Source organism: Octopus sinensis, linkage group LG18 (genome assembly GCF_006345805.1).
Source record: "Octopus sinensis linkage group LG18, ASM634580v1, whole genome shotgun sequence".
Taxonomy (NCBI): domain Eukaryota; kingdom Metazoa; phylum Mollusca; class Cephalopoda; order Octopoda; family Octopodidae; genus Octopus; species Octopus sinensis.
Window position 1 is genome coordinate 25,382,140 of NC_043014.1, and position 19,949 is coordinate 25,402,088.

Genomic DNA, 19,949 nt, shown 5'->3' on the forward strand with positions numbered 1-19,949 from the left:
ATAAGAATAGTATCAATGCTAATACATTTATGAGAATAAAGCATTGGAACTGAGACATTTTCAACTATCTCAAGTGGCAATTCTATCTCACCATGTTTTTATTTGGCCCTATCATATCATTTAGCCAGTAGTACATTTTGTTTTCATTTATCTCTGTCCTACTCTTTTGCAACCGTTAATATTGTCTGTCTCTGTTCAGCTTAACCATCATCAATGTTTCTGTTCAATTATAATTTGCTATTTAGCTACCTTTACTTCTGGTTTTGCACTAAAACTAATCACTATTTGCAGGTATTGCGTGGCTCAGGCAGCTCCTGGTCGAAAACGAAGGTTAAAAGATGGCATGCGTGTGATAGAGGAGAAAATTGATATAGCAATCGGAACAATTGCTTTGTTTGTTCGTTTTGAAGAAATGCAGTGGTGTGTTGTGGTTTCGTGTCATTCTCTGAAGAATTCAAAAAAAATTGAGAACAAATGGAAAGAATATAACTTTATTCAGATTCAGCCAGAAAAGACGAGCCAGTCCCATTCCTCTGGCAAACCATTAACTTACTTCCGGTTTAACGGACCTGAGCTGAAGAACAATCAGACATGGGTGATATCAGTCAGTGGCCAGATGAAAGTTTCAGACAATGATGAGGATGACATCCAATTGACCTACAATTATGGTCTCAATGAGAACAACAAAATATTTTTCATACAACCACTTGGTAAGGAAGTAAACCAACTGGCAGGACAGATAAAAGTTTTACCCCAAGACATATATGATGAAGAACTGAGGATTAGACTGACTGGATTGTTTACTGTTGAGGTGTCAGTTAATGTTGTTGAGGCTTACTTGAAGAAGGCAGTGGCTATTGAAGACATGGAACAAGAGAAGTTGAAGGAAGCTGAAACTACAATTGTTGTTACAGTACCTGTCCAGCCTGTCACTATTGTGAAACCCAAACTTACATCCAAAGGCAGCCATCTGTTCGAGCTTTTTTCACGTTCAGTACAGCCATCAAAATTAGGTAATTCTTCTTCTTATTATTATTATTATTATGAAGGCAGCAAACTGGCAGAATTGTTAGTACGCTGGGCTAAATGCTTTATGGCATTTCATTCATCTTTATGTTCTGAGTTCAATTTCTGCCAAGGTTAACTTAGAAATATTGGCCAAACAGCTAGTGGTGTTGCAAAAAGTTGGCAGACTGTGCATAAATTAGGTATTATTGTTCTTAATCAGTTGTCCTCTCTTCAAGGTAGCTTTGCATAATTTCTAAGCCAAATCTCACACTGATTTCTTTAGTAAAATCATGTACTGTCTGTAGTAGAATTTCCAGTTGTTTATCATTTGTACCGGTTACATCTACACCCAATTCTATTGGGTATGTTGGTTAAAGGTGTCAATATCTGGCAGAAAAGGAGAGGAGAGAGGGAGTCTCCTTGGAGTAATAGGGTTGGGTTCAGTTTTTTCCAACTCTTTTGTTTGTTGTTGCAGGGCTGTTTGCCATTTATTCATGATATGTTTCATATACTTAATTATTTCTGGTGCTATCTTACTTGTGACCAGTGTTTCCTGGATCCATGTGTGGGGAGTACTGTCAAAAGCCTTCCAGTTATCAATTCATGTTATGCGCAGATTCTTTTTTCTTTGGTAGTCTTCAGTTATGGTTTTGTGGATGAATAACCGATCTTCACAGTCATATGAGCCTTTGCAACATTCAGATTCTTGGTGATTTAGTGAGGATCTCTTGCTTTAGGCTTCTTTTATTTCAGGTACATCTTGTTTTGTTATTTTATTATTCTGTAGTAGTTGTTTCTCTTTCTTATTGCTCATTGGTGTTGTTTTGTTACTGATTTCAAGAAGAATTGACAGATACTTCCTCTTATTTTCTTTTCCTAAATATTTGTTCTCCATAATATTTGCTTGGGTTTGTTTTGATACTCCTGTTTGAGTGGATCTGAGGAAGTATTCACTTTTCAGTTGCTTTTGTCCATAGTAAAAATTTCTATTGTTCTATTCTTGAATTATACTCATTTTTAGAATATCATGATCAAGAATTCCACTTTAGAGTTTTCTTTTTTAAGATCTACTTCATATTTCTTTTCATTCTGGTTTGGTATTTTTGGTCATTATTGTGCAATTTTAGAGTTTGGTTTGTTGTTTCCTTCTTTACTTTGCTTGTTAGAATACCTAATAACAATATCAGTACTGAGAATGTGAAAAAAAAAAAAAAAATAGAGATAAAACAATGATCATTATTTGTGTTCTTGTAATGTATTCTTAAGAATGTATCTTCTTAAGTTAGTTAGTTTATTGGAGCTCAGTAATATATCTTTTATCTTTCTTTTATTTATTTCAGTCACTAGAGTGCAGTCATGCTGGGACACCACTTTGAAGGGTGGCCCCTGTACTTATTTTGTTGGCCCCAGTATTTATTTTATCAACCTCACTTTGCTGAACTGCTATATCATGGGGATGTAAACAAACCAACGCCAGTTGTCAAGCAATGGTGGAGTGAATGACAATCACAAAGACACACACATAAATATAATGATAATAATAATAATAATAATAATAATAATAATAATAATGATGATGATGATGATAATAATTATAAGCATAAAGAAAATAGTTTAATATTGGGGCATATAAGTCCTTGATGGAAAAAAGTAGGTATTAGTATGCATGGAAATCAAACCCACACCTCTTATATTCGTGATAAGTGTGCTAACTGATTACATCAACGTCCATGTATATGTGTGTGTATATATATATATATCGGCATCGTTCATTTAATGTCCATTTTCCATGCTAGCATGGGTTGGACGGTTCGACCGGGGTCTGGGAAGCCAGGAGACTGCACCAGGCTTCAGTCTGATCTAGCACTGTTTCTACAGCTGGATACCTTTCCTAACGCCAACCACTCCGTGAGTGTAGTGGGTGCTTTTTACGTGCCACCAGCACAGGGGCCAGGGGAGGCTGGCAATGGTCACGATTGGTTGGTGCTTTTTACATGCCAGCGGCATGAGTATCACAACTACAATTTCCATTTGATTTTTATTTTGATGTTGATGTACTTGATTCAATAGGTCTCCTCAAGCACAGCAGGTCACCCTACGATCCAAGTTAAGCACAGCAGGTCGTCCTGTGATCCAAGGTACTTTGGATGGGCTGGGGCTGGCTATGTGAAGCTGGTGAAGCTGGTGCAGGAAACAGCCATGAACTCACATTATTTGTCGGGTCTTCACAGTCACAGTATATCTCCAGAGTATCTCCAGAGGTCTTGGTCTTTTGTCATTGCCTTTGTAAGGCCCAACGTTCAAAGGTCATTCTTGATCACCTCATCCCATGTCTTCCTGGGTCTACCTCTACCCCGGATTCCTTCAACTGTTTGGGAGTGGCACTTCTTCACACATCTCTCTTCATCCATCCGCAGTACATGATCATACCAGTGCAAACGTCTCTCTTGCACGCCACATCCGATGCTTCATCATTTCTCTCAGGGCACTACACTCTGTCGTGTGTGCACACTGACATTACACATCCCGCGGATCATGCTAGCTTAATTTCTTTTGAGCCTACGCATGTCCTCCACAGTCATAGCCCATGTTTCACTGCCGTGAAGCATGGCAGTTTGCACACATGCGTCGTACAATCTACCTGTCACTCTGAGCAAGAGACCCTTTGTCACCAGTAGGGGTAGAAGCTTTCTAAACTTTGTCCAGGCTATTCTTATTCTAGACACTCTCTGAGCATCCACCTCCACTACTAACTTGGTCACCTAGGTAGCAGAAGCTATCAACCACTTCTAGTTTCTCCCCCTGGAGTGTTATGGAATCTGTTTTCTGAGTATCTGTAGTGTCTATTGCACCTGTGCATCTGCCGCACATGAAAGCTATCTAGAAGTAGTTGATAGCTTGCGCTATGTTGGTTAATTTTCCTTTGATGTTGCTGCACCTCTTATGCATCCATATCTTACACTGGGTACATCTTAAGGAGTTTCTACCTACACCTTTTCTACAGATCGAGCAGGGCCACCTACCTGAGTTCACCTTCATACTTACTATAACTTTAGTCTTTGCTACATTGACTCTAAGGCCTTTTGATTCTAAACCTAGCTTCCACACCTGAAATTTCTTTTCTAGTTCTAGTAGTGATTCTGCTATGAGGGCCAAGTCATCAGCATAGAGGAGCTCCTAGGGGCATCCTGTCTTGAATTCCTCTGTTATTGCCTGGAGGACTATGATGAATAAAAGGGGACTGAGGGCTGAACCTTAGTGGACCCCCTACTTCTATGTGGAATTCTTTACTATACTCATTGCCAATCCTAACCTTACTAATGGCCCCTCTGTATAGTGCAGAATTCGTCACTCTCCAGTAACCATTCGTCACTCTCCAGTTTCCACATCGCCGACCAGATAAGGGATCGGGGGACCATGTCAAAGACTTTCTCCAAGTATGTATTGTATGTATGTATGTCATCATCATCGTCATTTAACGTCTGCTTTCCTTGCTGGCATGGGTTGGATGATTTGACTGAAGGCTGACAAGCCAGAAGGCTGCACCAGGCTCCAATCTGATCTGGCAATGTTTCTACAGCTTGATGCTGTAGTACAGCATAGTACAGGTATTTTCTTTATTTATTTTTAATTTCTTCTGCTTGATGGTGGGGGATGGAGGTGGTCTGTAGTTGATATGAACCATATACTGATGATCATGTTTACACATGTGAGAATATTGGATATTGTAAACATTTATAATACATTATTTATGAGTGGGAGATAAAAATAAATTTTAATGACTATTACCTAGTCAGTTATGGTTCAACATTTTGTCAGTGTTTTGGGGTCTCATTTATTATTTTTTCCCTGATGTTACTAGGTAATTTTCGGAGCTATATTTTTGGCTTTTCATGTGTTAGAAGTCCCCAAGGCAATAAGTTGGTAGAATAATTAACACATCAGGCAAAATGTTTAGCAGCGTTTCTTCCAGCTTTATGTTTCAAGTTCAAATGCTGTCAAAGTCAACTTTATCTTCATTCTTTCAGAGTCATGTACTGGGATCAATGTAATCAGTTAACCCACTACCCCTAAAACTGCAAACCTTGTACCAAAATTTGAAACGTTTATTATTATCATCATCATTGTTGTTTTGTTTATCATCAAGCTCATGGAGCTTCCAAAATGTGTTTTGGAAGTTCCATGAGTTTGTGCCTTTTCAGAAAATTACTTTTGTTAATTTTATTGTCTTGCCTTGTTTCTTAATTGACCAGACAGGGTCAACTAAGGGACTGATCAACCATTTATGTAACTCATCCTGCAGGACAACATTTTAAAAGAAGGAGGATTTTTTGAAAGGGCATCAACTTTTTCATCCGGTTAACAAGAGTGGGTTGTAGAAGGTTTTGATGGTAAAGCTATCTTTCACCATCATCTCTTTCCATACAATACTGCAGATGTAAAAGTAATTACTTACAAATAGTAGCAGTAGTATCAGTAGCAACAACAACAGTAACAACACCAGCAACAGTTATAATGACAGTAGCAACAGCAAGAGCAATGACATATCAATCAAAGACATTCACAAAATCACCAGCAGCAAATCATATATTGTCAGCTGTAAACAGCACAAACAAAACCACCACTATCGCTGCAATAAAAAGCAATAGCAACTGTGCCACAATGCTACTAATAACAGCAGAGGCAGCAGTGAAAACAGCATTTAAAAAATTTTTTTTACCAAGATCACTAATGATTTTTTACTTTATCTCACCTGATTAAAAGTATAAGAATTTAGAAGAGGCAGAGGAACATATCAACAGACTAGTGGCAGAGAAAGATTATGCTTATGTATTGCAGTATACTACAACATCTTTTAGACCAAACGGAAAGAAAAACAATTCTGTATAGATGCTTATCGAAGAAATGACACAATTAAGAATGCATATTTTCAAACCAAGCTAAACCTGTTTAAGAAACATATAGCAAAACATTCAGATGTATCCAAGTTATTTTCCACTCCGAAACCCTATCCCAGAAGCTCTCCACTGTCCCAAAAAGAATTGAAGAATATTCAATATCAACTGATTTACCTAGGGCAGAGAATTTTCCCAGTAAAAATCTCAAACATGCCACCAGAACAACTCTTCTGAAGAACAGTAAAATGTGTGGTTTTGGAAAACCATAGCACACTACTAGAAATAAAAAGACTCCAGAAAAAATCTTTGGCTTTGGTGGGGTTGATAACTAAGTGACATTAGTATCCATGCTGTTTGGGTGTGAAGGTTAAAACAAGTCCTTTAAATGGGATATAATTGATCATGTTTGATGTTGCACCACCATGCTACAGCAACCAGTTGAGAGTAAACATTACATATTTATGGTAGAAAGTAAATTCAAGCAAAGATTTTGTAATTACAATGTATCCTTCAGTTACATCGACAAAAAGACTTTCATAACATTGATTAAATGTACCTGGAATCTGAGTGAAATTAATACAAATTAAAATGTTAAGTAGAAAATTCTCAATGGATCCAGGCTGTAACATCAACAGAAAAAGAAAGCATCAGCTTTGCACAATGGAGGAGGGACATATATTGGAAAAGTTGAAAAGCTCTTGCAACTGCCTAAGCACAAGAAATATTTTAATATATGCTGACATGTTGATAAATTCATACTAGTCCACATCAAAATTCAAGAAAATTCTTCCCACGCTAGGATAATACCATAAAGGTAACACTTATTCTGGAATGCACTCGACACAGCCCAATCTTAAATAGGCACTTGCATTACACAGCTTCACATAATGTAGTCATCACTTAAAATACTTTTGACACAAATCATAGCTAGATAGACACTCATAAGCTTCACTTCTGATAACATGCATATTTTGTTAACCTATTCAGCATCTAGACATTACTTGGAATATATCTTCACTTCCAAGTCCAGATCAGTTAGACTCATAAAAATTTTGCTTTTTCAGATACAGATATAAATCACATCGTATGCACTATAGTTTAAAAAAACAAACCACAACATATTCCTCAATAAAATTTTTCCTGTATACACATATTCACATGAACACATTATGAACAAGGCCTTCCTTATACAAATGTATATAATCTTATAATCAATCTGCATTTTACAACTGACCAAAATTATATAAAAGCGTATAAAAACTTTTTAAGGATGTTTTACATAAAATTACATGGTTAATCTAAAGATCATTATTCGGGTAACTAAAAAAAGAAATCTATGACCCATCTCTTACTTTGTATCCTTCTTACCCTTTCTCACTATTCATCAGCTGTTATGGGAGAATTCTGAACACCCCTACGTGACTGAAGGTGGACTAACCAATTACAATAAATAAGTACTGAGTGAACTGTCAAGAAGGTAGTTGACAGTGTTAGTTCGACTGTGTTGGTTTAACAGCCAGGAGTTGAACAGTGAATACTGAGTATTGTACCTACATTCATATAGTACAGAGTACTTTCCAAGTTAACATATATTTCTGTGATAGGTTATTTTTTGATAACTACAACAAACTATTTATTTGTGTAATACTATTTTACACCTGATGTGTATACACATGTCATAACATTTTTGGGGACAAGATTATTTGAAGCTCATGCTGGGTCAATTTTTGCTTGAAAGGTTTACTAACTTCAATAATTCAATTACAGAAACAGCAACGACTGTTAGTACAACTGATACAGAAGAAAACAGAAAATACATCTAGTTCGTTCACCCCTGACACTGTCACAAACTCAATCAGAGAGTTTGCATATAATCCAGAGTAGGGTATTATCTTCTCTGCTTACTTTAGAAGGTATGAGAAAATTTTTAGAGAAGAATGCTGGCAATATGAGAAAAAAACTTGGTTTTTATTTAAGAAAGTTGGCACCAGCTGAGCATGAAAAATATTGCAATTACATATTACCAAAGAAACCAGGTCAAGTCTGTTTTGAGGAAACAGTGACTATTCTACCAAAGATTTTCCATGAAAAAAGCTCTTTATTTAATATGTGCTGGCAATGCATGAATATTACAAAAAAAAAGAGGATGAAGATTTTATTACATATGCTGGAATCATTAATAGGGAATGTGAGAGATTTAAAATTAATTAACTAACACCAGATATGTTTAAATGCTTAATTTTCATGCGAGGTTTAACAGCAAAGAAATATGTGGAAAGTCATAACCGAATTCTGACTAAATTAGAGCAGAATCAGAACCCAACACTACAAGAAATATCTGCAGAATACCAGAGAATAATAAACCTAAGGCATGACACAGAACAAATTGAAATGTGAAACTGCTCTCATATTCAGTCGGTGTGACTGAAAGTAAGAAATGAAAAGCAGAAAATTAACCCATGTTTTGAATGTGGAGAATTATGCTACAGATTCGACAGTTCTTATAAAAATTGAAAATGCTTCAAATGTGGTTTGATAGGTCATAAAAAATCACAATGTAAAACAAAACCTAGAAAATGGTTTGTTGAGTTTTTCCTTGGACATGGCATGAAAAATCACCAATGTCTCAAAGGAGTGAGTGTTGTGGAGTTTAGTTACATCCAACAAACACTGAAGTTTTTCCCAAAATTCAGGGTTTTTATAACTGCTCAACTTGACTTTAAAGAATCGAAATTACATACAAATATTCTTTAACTACTTCTTAGAATCCCTGTATGAGCAGTTATATTAACCAATGGAAAAACGACAATAATATTTCTTCGGCAATACGACATTACGTCATATTGCCAGCTACCACAAATTGGCACCTTATTTAAAAATGGCTACTTGCTACAGGTTCAACAGAAAAATCATGTAAACAGTTTATCGGCAACAAGAATCGCAAATGAGATTCAAAGGAAATTTGAGTACATAAAAATGAATAATATAAATGTAAAATTATAGATAGATACATGTAGTGACATTACTTTAATTAATGAAAACACATGAAAGACAATCAGGGAATCTATACAACAGAAAACCTCAAAGACTGCATGTGGTATCTCAAGGATTAAATTAATTTTTTAAGGCAAAGTTATCTGTAACATTACATTTCATGCTAAGTCTATAAAAGCAAAAGCTTATGAGTAACTTTTTTGAAACTGACTCGATGGAACTGTTCAACTTATGGGGTTTATCCATAAATAATTTTTGAAAAAATGTAATGGAGTTGTGTACTAGTTCTAATACTGAGACAGAAAATTTGAAAAAGAAGTGGAAAGGTTGTTCCCTGATATTTTTTGTATGAGTTGGGTTGGTGTAATAAATTTAAAGCAAAAATTTCAGGTAAAAGAAAATTCATTACCAGTTTTCAAACCCAAACATAATGTACCATTTGCAACACTTGAACAAGTGAATAAAGAATTAGAGAGAGTGGAAAAAATAGGAGTGGCTAAAAATATCAACTATTCAGATTGGGCATCTCCAACAGTGTATGCAAAAAAAAACAATAAAATTCATGTATGTACAGATTTCTCAATGGGACTAAACAAGTCTGGCAACTAAGAGATGATGGGATCCCAAACTTGATCTCATGGAAAATCCTCGAGACCCCTGGCCCTTTGTCGGTCAATGGGATGAAGCATTGCAAGTTATGCATAGCTGAATGCATAACTCAAACCAGGGAACATCCTCTACTCCAGAATGGAGATCTTTAGGCCATGTTTACATTTTAGAAGATTCCTGCTAGCTTTTTGGAGCTCACAAGATGGTGGCACATCCAGAAGTCAATAGCCAATAGCAAAAGGAGATAATCCCCAATTGTTTACCTTCAGTAGCGAGGCTTTTCCCTCTCCATAGTCTTGAAGTGACCATAGGCCAACAGGTTTTGGGGTCTGATGATATGCCATAAAGCTATCCCATAAACTAGCCTTCCTTATATATATATATATATATATATATATATATACTAGCATTATGACCCGGCAACGCTGGGTCATAGTGCTAGTGCATGTATATATGTGTATATATATGTGTACATCTATTTATATACAAAGTTATATCTTGATATCGCTAGTGATAACAATACTCAAAATATATAACAGACTGGAATTGTAGACCCGTCTCTTGCAATTTCGATCAATTGTATCTTGTCCTCCCTCTTGTATAGAAGTGTGGCTACAATCCAGCCTACCTCTACTTCTGGGGGGACGTTTTAAATTTTTATCCGGGACGTCCCAGATATAAAGGTAAAATAAAATATTTCCACTTTGCAAGGTTCGAGTCAAGTACTCCCTTGCACGCTCCGTTGACTCGAACCTTGCTTCTATTGTGGTGAATTTACCGCCTCTGGTTAGATACTTGATATCTTTCATAGTCGCACCAAGACACTTTTCGATGGTGCTTTCCTTCAGGTGTCCAAATCTTTTTTTTTCTCTACATTGTATACTTTATAGACAATAGTCTTTTCTTTAATTTAATGGACTATTCCATTTCTGCATGTTAATTTTATTTTTAATTTATTCCCATTCATGTGAAACCACTTATTCAAGTTCAAGTCATTGATGCAATTTTATACCAATTGCTGTTTTTACTTTTGTTATGTTATGATTATATTATACTTTAGTTTGATTTTAATTATTACTTACTACATATAATTCAATTGTTATTATTATTTTTATTGTTAAAGTGAAAGTATCTGATATAAAATAGAGAAATGTTTTTGTTTCACTTTTAACACATAATACTGAAATAGTGGAGAAGATATTATATTGCTATAGGTTCGCTCTAGGCAAGAAGTTGAACATTTTTTTTGCCCATGAAACTACATGTGTAAAATTTGAATTAAATTGGTTGTGTAGTTCTCAAGTTTTAGGGAAACACACAGACAGACAGACAGACAGACACACATTCTCAGTTTTATATATTTAGATATATATATATATAATATATATATATATATATACTAGCATTATGACCCGGCAACGCTGGGTCATAGTGCTAGTGCATGTATATATGTGTATATATATGTGTACATCTATTTATATACAAAGTTATATCTTGATATCGCTAGTGATAACAATACTCAAAATATATAACAGACTGGAATTGTAGACCCGTCTCTTGCAATTTCGATCAATTGTATCTTGTCCTCCCTCTTGTATAGAAGTGTGGCTACAATCCAGCCTACCTCTACTTCTGGGGGGACGTTTTAAATTTTTATCCGGGACGTCCCAGATATAAAGGTAAAATAAAATATTTCCACTTTGCAAGGTTCGAGTCAAGTACTCCCTTGCACGCTCCGTTGACTCGAACCTTGCTTCTATTGTGGTGAATTTACCGCCTCTGGTTAGATACTTGATATCTTTCATAGTCGCACCAAGACACTTTTCGATGGTGCTTTCCTTCAGGTGTCCAAATCTTTTTTTTTCTCTACATTGTATACTTTATAGACAATAGTCTTTTCTTTAATTTAATGGACTATTCCATTTCTGCATGTTAATTTTATTTTTAATTTATTCCATTCATGTGAAACCACTTATTCAAGTTCAAGTCATTGATGCAATTTTATACCAATTGCTGTTTTTACTTTTGTTATGTTATGATTATATTATACTTTAGTTTGATTTTAATTATTACTTACTACATATAATTCAATTGTTATTATTATTTTTATTGTTAAAGTGAAAGTATCTGATATAAAATAGAGAAATGTTTTTGTTTCACTTTTAACACATAATACTGAAATAGTGGAGAAGATATTATATTGCTATAGGTTCGCTCTAGGCAAGAAGTTGAACATTTTTTTTGCCCATGAAACTACATGTGTAAAATTTGAATTAAATTGGTTGTGTAGTTCTCAAGTTTTAGGGAAACACACAGACAGACAGACAGACAGACACACATTCTCAGTTTTATATATTTAGATATATATATATATATATATATGTATATATATCATCGTGACCAACCAGGCTATCAGATGTTGCTACACATTGCTGGTCACAATGCGCTTTGCATTGTTTATATATATATATATTTATTAGAAGAAATGAGGTACTCAGAAATCTGGATGGTTTTATATTTACAGATATTTATTAGTATGTTACATGTTTTTATAAATCACTAGCAGTATCGCCCGGCATTGCCTGAGTTTGTAAGGGAAATAACTATATAAGCATTTTTAGAGAGTTATAGCCAAAAAATAGAAAAAAAATGCATTAAAAATGGAAAAAAAATTAAGGTAAATTTTTTTTTAAATCGTTGACACATCGTAGATATTTTTAGAGAGTTACTTCCCTTATATAATAGCGAAAAAATGCATTAAAATGGAAAAATATGATGGTAAATTTTTTTTAAATCGTAGACTCATCGTAGACGTACGCTAATACCCAGAAGGGTTCAATATGAATCATGACTATAAGATACCCGGTTTTGGTTACACTGCATCACAAAATGTGGGAGTAGTTAGGAATCTAAATCGTAGGAGACAGACACACAACTTCACTTTTATATATAAAGATATAAGCCACATAGTTATATACACATACTTTGTTATATACACATTCTTAAAAGAAAATGTTATTTTGAACACAACATTTATAAAGAATAAAATATTTTTTGGTTTTTCTTTTAAACGGATGCATACATTTATTAATAACTATATATAAGTGTCGTCTGTTTATACATAAACACTGTTTCATACTGCAAGCTCGGCTCGCCAATTAATACTACCAAAATTTAACGACAGAAAGTAAAATAAAAACCAATTTACCTTTTCTGTATTGTTATAGCAATTCGACCGTCCGTGTGTCTTTGCAAATGTGTTGGAATAAGAAGTGAGTTGTGTTTTGGCGCCTTTTTTACTAATAACAAACACACACGTGTTTGTATGTAGTTGTTTGAAACGTTTGTGTTTGTCACTGTCATATATGTATGTGTATGCGTGTGTGTGAGGAATGACACACACACACTCACGCACACACACATGTACATCAATGCTTTCGGAGTGAAATGTTAAAATATTGAGTTTTTTCGAATTTTGTCTTAATTGGGGGTAAAATTGAAAGAAATTTTGTATGGCATGACCCAATGGAAGTACTTTGAAAAATCATGGGTAAACTCTAATTGAAGAAATTGTGTGAGGAGTAAATCGTTATGTATTTATTTGTTTCTGTTTGCTGTGTTTTTTTTTTTACTAGTGGTTTAAGGTACACTTCTCTCGTTTTATAGAAATAGTTTCACTTTAATCATTGCAAACTTGCAAAGAGAAAGTCGTAGAAATTAGAGTGATAGCGTGAGTGAATCAGATCGCTCCCTTTTTGTGTGTGTGTGCGTGTGCTATAGCCCACACTAAGAAAAGCACTTGACTTACACACCACAATGTGAGTTTTCTCTAAATTTTGCTTAATTGGGGTTGAAATTTTAAAAACTGGACCTGGCACGACCTGATGCATTCTACTCTTAAAAATGCTAGATAAATTGTAATTGAAGAAATCCTATATTGTAGATTTCTATAAGAGACAAAGGGAGGCAGATAAAATCTGCCTTTTATAATAAGAGATATATCATATATTAGCGCTTTCGTCCACTTTAGTGGAGTTTTCAAATTGAACTTTTGCAGGAATTTTGACTCTTTTTATAGTACTATTGAGTGTGTAGGGGTGGGCAGAGATATAAGATAGTACAAGAGGGTGAGGAATGGGGAGAATACTATAAAAAGAGACAAAATTCCTGCAAAAGTTCAATTTGAAAACTCCACTAGAGTCGATGAAAGCGCTGTCAAAGTGCTCATAAATGTTTTCAGAGAGCATTTCTGTAAACAGTTCTACACTAATAATAAGCAAGTGATTGGTCTATAATTACTAGCTATATTGCCCTTGCTTTTGTTTTCTATAAGGAATACTGTTCTCCCTCTAGTCATCCAATTAGGGATGAGTCCTCCTCCTCCTCCTCATCATCATCGTTTAGCATCCGTTTTCCATGTTTCCAAACAATCTTGAAGTTGTTCCCTCAGTCTCCCATGAATTTCTTTGACCAGTACCCTTACCCTTGAACTAAGTCTGGTTCTGAGCCCTTCCAATTTGGCATTCTTCCATACACTTTACTCATAAATGCACTAATTAGTTTTAGATCTGGCTGCTTTTCACTGACTACTTCTTCCCTCACTTTTTTTAACCATACAGCATCCCCATTATCCCAAATATCACTCCAGAACTTTCTACCTTCTTCTAAAATGGGTCCATCTGTTCAGTGTTAACTTTTTGACAAAACACTGACTTTGGATGTGTGCTGAGGCTTCTTTTGTGTCATGATTGCTTAAGGTTTACAGAATGAAATTCATCTTCTGTTAAAGTCATTTAAATACCATGTGGTCGAGGTTTGTTTGCTTTGCTCACATGTGGAGGCTTGTAAGTGCCCATGTGTGAATTGTATAAACATTTCTTGATGTACAAGCAAGAAACATAAATGTGCCTATGTGTAGAAATGGGAATCATCATCATCGTTTAACGTCCGTTCTCCATGCTAGCATGGGTTGGACGGTTCGACCGGGGTTCTGGGAAGCCAGAAGGCTGCACCAGGCTCCAGTCTAATCTGGCAATGTTTCTACAGCTGGATGCCCTTCCTAACGCCAACCACTCCGTGAGTGTAGTGGGTGCTTTTTACGTGCCACCTGCACAGGTGCCAGGCGAGGCTGGCAACGGCCACGGTCAGATTGGTGTATTTTATGTGCCACCGGCACGGAAGCCAGTCGAGGCGGTGCTGGCATCGGCCACGAGTCGGATAGCGCTTTTTACGCACCACCAGACCAGGGATCCTGGCTGGTTCAATTCGATTTCGATTTCGCTTGCCCCAACATGTCTTCACAAGCAAAGGGGGTTGGCATGGGTGCCTGCATGTGATTAATTCTTATACTCACAGTTTTGTTCACAGTTCTGTTGTATATGGATCTCACAGTTCCTCGAGTTGTTTACACTTGCAAGCATGTTTTGCTGTGGTAAGACATCTGGAAGAAACTATACTTCATATATAAAATAAGTATTTTGGTTTCCTGGAATAACTTACATTGAAACATAATTTTCTTTAATTTTTTTTGTGGTTTCTTAAATCCTGCTGGGCGATGATCTCAGATTTAGTCTTTCATCACAGGGAGCTCACTGATACAAGTCCATGATGTGCATTAGTCATGGTGGACTATCTTTATTATTACGGTTATTACTATTATTATTATTATTATTATTATTATTAGGACAGCAAGCTGGTAGACAAAATGTTTAATGTACTTCGTGGGAATATCTGTTCTTCTTAGTGGGGTCAATGTTATTGACTTGTCCCCTCCACCAAAATTTGAAACCATTATTATTATTGTTATTGTTTCATTTTTCTTTCTTTTTCTTTCTAGTTGATCGGCCATCTAGTGTCTTGTCAGGTCGAAGTTTAATGAATCTAGCTTGCGTTATACCTGACGCAATAGCATTGGCAACTCACTTAGGACTTTCAGATAGCAGTATAAGTGGAATTGGTTTTGATGCTCTAGCTGGTCGCCTAACTACAAGAGATGTCAACTACAAGATTCTGCTTTACTGGAAAAGGAACCATCCAGGGAAAGCTGAAGAGGCTGTGAATGAATTAGTACAGGGAATAAATGAGCTTGGTTTCAATGATCTTGCCTCATTGATTCTCAACCGACATAATGAAAACAGAGGACTCACCCTGGACTGTCTGACTAATTTTAATTAATCATTCTTACAGTCATGTTTGCTTTCTTCCACTTAACATCTTCATCTACTTTTTCTTTTTCTCACTCATCCTTTCTTTCAATTCACCATTTTTTTTATAAGACATTTGTTCATTTCCATTTTTGAGATACCCAATATAATAATTAACAGTGTTAAAGATTTACAACTTATAAATCAGAGACAAACAATACACAATGTAATAATGCTTGGTAAACTCTCAGAGCCAAAAACGTTTGTTGTTTACAATTCTACCACTGCCACAGTTTCTGCTTCATCATCATCATCATAATCATTGACAGTGGCAGTCACAGTATTTATCAACATCTGTTACAAATGATAGTAGTGCCTACCAGAGATGAGCGAGGGCTATTAAATGCAGGCATCATGTACCCAAAATAACCGACAATCATCATTGACTTGAAACTTTAGCCATGTATTCTACAGTTCAAAAACATCAGCAATAAAGACATTTTTATAACAATACCTATACCTACAACATAGTTTTAAAAAACATCTATTAAAAAAATAGATGGATATGGTTTTAAAGACACCTGCTATATAATATATATGACGTGTAGTGGATGTGTGTGTGTATTAATAAATACATAAACTGTTTCATGATTAAAAAGGGATTTATTTACATAAAACTGTAAGCAAATGCTACGCATTGCTTGTATAGAACACATATTAAAGATGAATATGTTTGTGTGTGTGTGGGTGTGTGCGTGAATCATTCAGAACAGTAGCCTGTAGGCATTTCTCTGTCGTCTCCAAAACGCGGGGTGTCTGCTGGTGTGTCAGCTCCGATTGTGTGTCTTTCTCTGTTTTTCCCCTTTGTATTTATAATATTTCAAACAGCTAGAAAGATAGACATACTGCAACAGATAGACATACTAAGTAGGTCAGCGCGTGTCCAGTTGAACTTCGCCTGACATGGCTGAGGTCACAGGTCAAAGGTAGATGATCAATCACTTTTCGACAGAACAAAGGATCTTTAAATTTCGCGCCTATACATGCATTGGTATTTGACAACCGATGATTCTTGGATTCGATTTCGAATCTAAGCTTAGAGAAAGAAGTGCTAACTCTTACACTACCCCCCTTCTAGTGAGAAAGCCACAGAGATCGAACGATATTGGAAATGTTATTTTTTGTGTGTATGCAGAAAAAATTTACACATTGTAACAGACAAATGAACAATAAAAATATGAATCAAAGGTTTACTGTTTGTATGTGCTATATGGTGGGCAATATGTATTTGTGCCCAGGCAGAAATATGTTGGCGCGTTGAAAGAGATGTGCGTCTATTGATTACTTGACCCACTAGAGGTCTAATAGAGGCAAGGTGTCTTTCAGTGGCAAAAAAGATCGAGTGATAGCACACATGAGAATATGACTTGTAAATGTGTGTGAACATACAGTTAGCAAAAATATATTTACAAGAACACAAAACATTTTAAAGAGAAAACAAAAAATATGTACATGCAAAAATGAAAGAAATGTTCATCGGCAAAGTTCGATTGTGAAATGTTCCGTAAATGTTCATACAGACAGTTTTTCGTTGATGTGGAACAACGTTTTTGTTTTCATTTTTTTTTTCTTTATGTACACGAATGTTCTTTGAATTCTCTGGGTTTGTATGTGGGTGATGCTGTTATGTGAGTTATGTGTTGATGTATGCATTTCATTTAGGAAGATGGATAAGTTAAGAGTTCGGAACTTACCCGAAAAACTTGCACAAACCTTGCTGGCCATCGAACTGTTCTTCCTGATTTGGTGTGTCGGGGTTGTGCAGAATCTGTGGTGTTTGCTGGAGTTGTTGAGTCTGTTCGAGGAAAGGAGGGAACTGAATGTAAGTCCTCCTTGATGAAAGCTTTTTTTAAACGATCAATCGAGACTGTATTTCGTTTGCCTCCAATATCGAGGACGAAATACTTGGGTTCTCTTTTGATAACCTTGTAGGGCCCGGAATATGGTGGTCGAAGTTGAGATGGTATCCCATCATTCCTCACAAAAACATGAATCCAAGTGTTGATATCTTTTGGGACTCGTGAAACGACGTTCTGTTGTCTGGGGCCTGAAGGTGATAACTGCGACATGGATGTCCGTAATCGGTGCACATATTGTTGTGGGTCAGGAAAGTCTTGTGAAACAGGTTCGATCATCTGCCCAGGTAAGGTGAGTGCTGTGCCGTAAACGAGTTCGGCCGGTGTATATCCCAGTTCTTCATTAACCGTGGATCAAATTCCAAGGAGGATGAGAGGGAGATGTTCCAACCAGTGAGAACTGTCTGGAGCTGCTTTGATAGATGCCTTGAGTTGGCGGTGAAAGCGTTTGACCATGCCATTTGCTGCAGGGTGGTAAGCTGTAGTGCGGGTGTGTTTACACCCGAGGAGACGAGTCAGCTCGGTGAAAAGGTGGGAATCGAACTGACATCCTCTGTCGGTGGTGATTGTTGCGGGTGTGCCAAAACGCGAAACCCATTGTGATATCAGCGTTTTGGTGACCGTTTCTGCTGATATATCAGATAAGGGCCAGGCTTCGGGCCATTGCGAAAAACGATCTACGCAGGTAAGCAAATATGAATAGTTCTGCGAAGGTGGTAGGGGTCCAACGATATCAATGTGAACGTGCTGAAATCGTGCGTCGGGTTGCGAAAATGAACCGATTGGTGATTTTATGTGCCGGTGGATTTTCGCTTTTTGGCACGCAACACAGCACTTGGTCCATTCTCTGATATCCTTGTTGATACTGGTCCACACAAAACGGGTCGATATCAGCTTTTGAGTGGAGCGAATACCAGGATGTGACAGAGAATGCAGAGCGGAGAAAACTTCTCGACGATATTTTTGTGGTACATAAGGGCGTTGGTAACCAGCGGAGATATCACACCAAATATGGGCTGTGGATGATGGTAGTGGAACATGCTGAAATTTCAAAAATTGACCTGGTGCGAGCATGCAACCAAATCCCAGTGGAACCTGCGGACATCTCAAAGACAGCAGTTACTACACCTTTCGGACTGTTTGAATTCCTGCGTATGCCTTTCGGTTTATGCAACGCGGCACAGACATTCCAAAGGTTTATCAACATGGTGACTAGAGGTTTGCCTTTCGTCTATGCCTACATAGACGACATACTCGTGGCCAGTAACTCGGATGAAGAACATAACCAACACCATCACCTGCTATTCGAACGCCTCCATCAATTTGGTGTTGTTATCAACCCTACTAAATGTTTGTTCGGAGTTGCTTCCCTTCATTTTCTCGGGCACATCGTCAATAAGAATGTAATTTGTCCCCTTCCCGAGAAAGTCAAGACCATCGTGGATTTTCCACCACCCACATCTCTCCGCAAATTAAGGGAATATCTCGGTCAAGCGAATTTCTATCGATGGTTCGTGCCCCACCTCACTGAGATAGCGCAACCGCTCACGGATTTGCTACGTCAGCGAACTTGCAAAAATGCAGATATAGCTCTGACCGAAGATCAACTCGCTTCTTTTGCTGCCCTGAAAAAAGCATTATCTAGCGCTACCATGTTGGTTTATCCAAAACCAGACGCCCCACGATGTTTACTCGTTGATGCATCCGATTCCGGAATTGGAGGTGTACTACAGCAACTTGTTGACGGTATATGGCAACCGTTGTCTTTCTTTTCTAAGCGGTTAAAACCCGCGGAAACCAAATACAGCACATTCAGTCGGGAATTATTAGCGGCATACCTGGCCATTAAGCATTTCCGTCACATGCTAGAAGGTACCAATTTTGCCATATACACCGACCACAAGCCATTAGTATATGCATTTAACACCAAGCCGGATCGCCACTCGCCGAGAGAAATCCGCCACCTCGACTTCATATCGCAGTACACAACGGATATACGCCACATCAAAGGGACGACCAACTTAGCAGCCGATGCACTTTCACACGCGCAGATCAATGCTATCTACACCACGTCTACAATTGATCTGGCGCGTTTGCAGCTGACCAGGAGAATGACGAAGAACTTCTAAAGCTCCGGAATTCGTCATCTCTGAAATTTCAGCATGTTCCACTACCATCATCCACAGCCCATATTTGGTGTGATATCTCCGCTGGTTACCAACGCCCTTATGTACCACAAAAATATCGTCGAGAAGTTTTCTCCGCTCTGCATTCTCTGTCACATCCTGGTATTCGCTCCACTCAAAAGCTGATATCGACCCGTTTTGTGTGGACCAGTATCAACAAGGATATCAGAGAATGGACCAAGTGCTGTGTTGCGT

The 19,949-nt window shown here is 37.0% G+C and overlaps 1 protein-coding gene across 2 annotated transcripts in view; it reads left to right on the forward strand.

The window, feature by feature from the left end:
- The window catches only part of LOC118766927, a 239,173-nt gene extending 223,008 nt beyond the window's left edge, over nt 1–16,165 (forward strand). For both annotated transcript variants that reach the window (XM_036510796.1, XM_036510797.1), the window contains 2 exons: nt 292–1,013; nt 15,346–16,165. In XM_036510796.1, the coding sequence (XP_036366689.1) occupies nt 292–1,013; nt 15,346–15,683 (1,060 nt within the window). In that variant the 3' untranslated portion in view covers nt 15,684–16,165. The remainder of the gene's footprint in view (nt 1–291; nt 1,014–15,345) is intronic.
- Nucleotides 16,166–19,949: the final 3,784 nt, after the last annotated feature.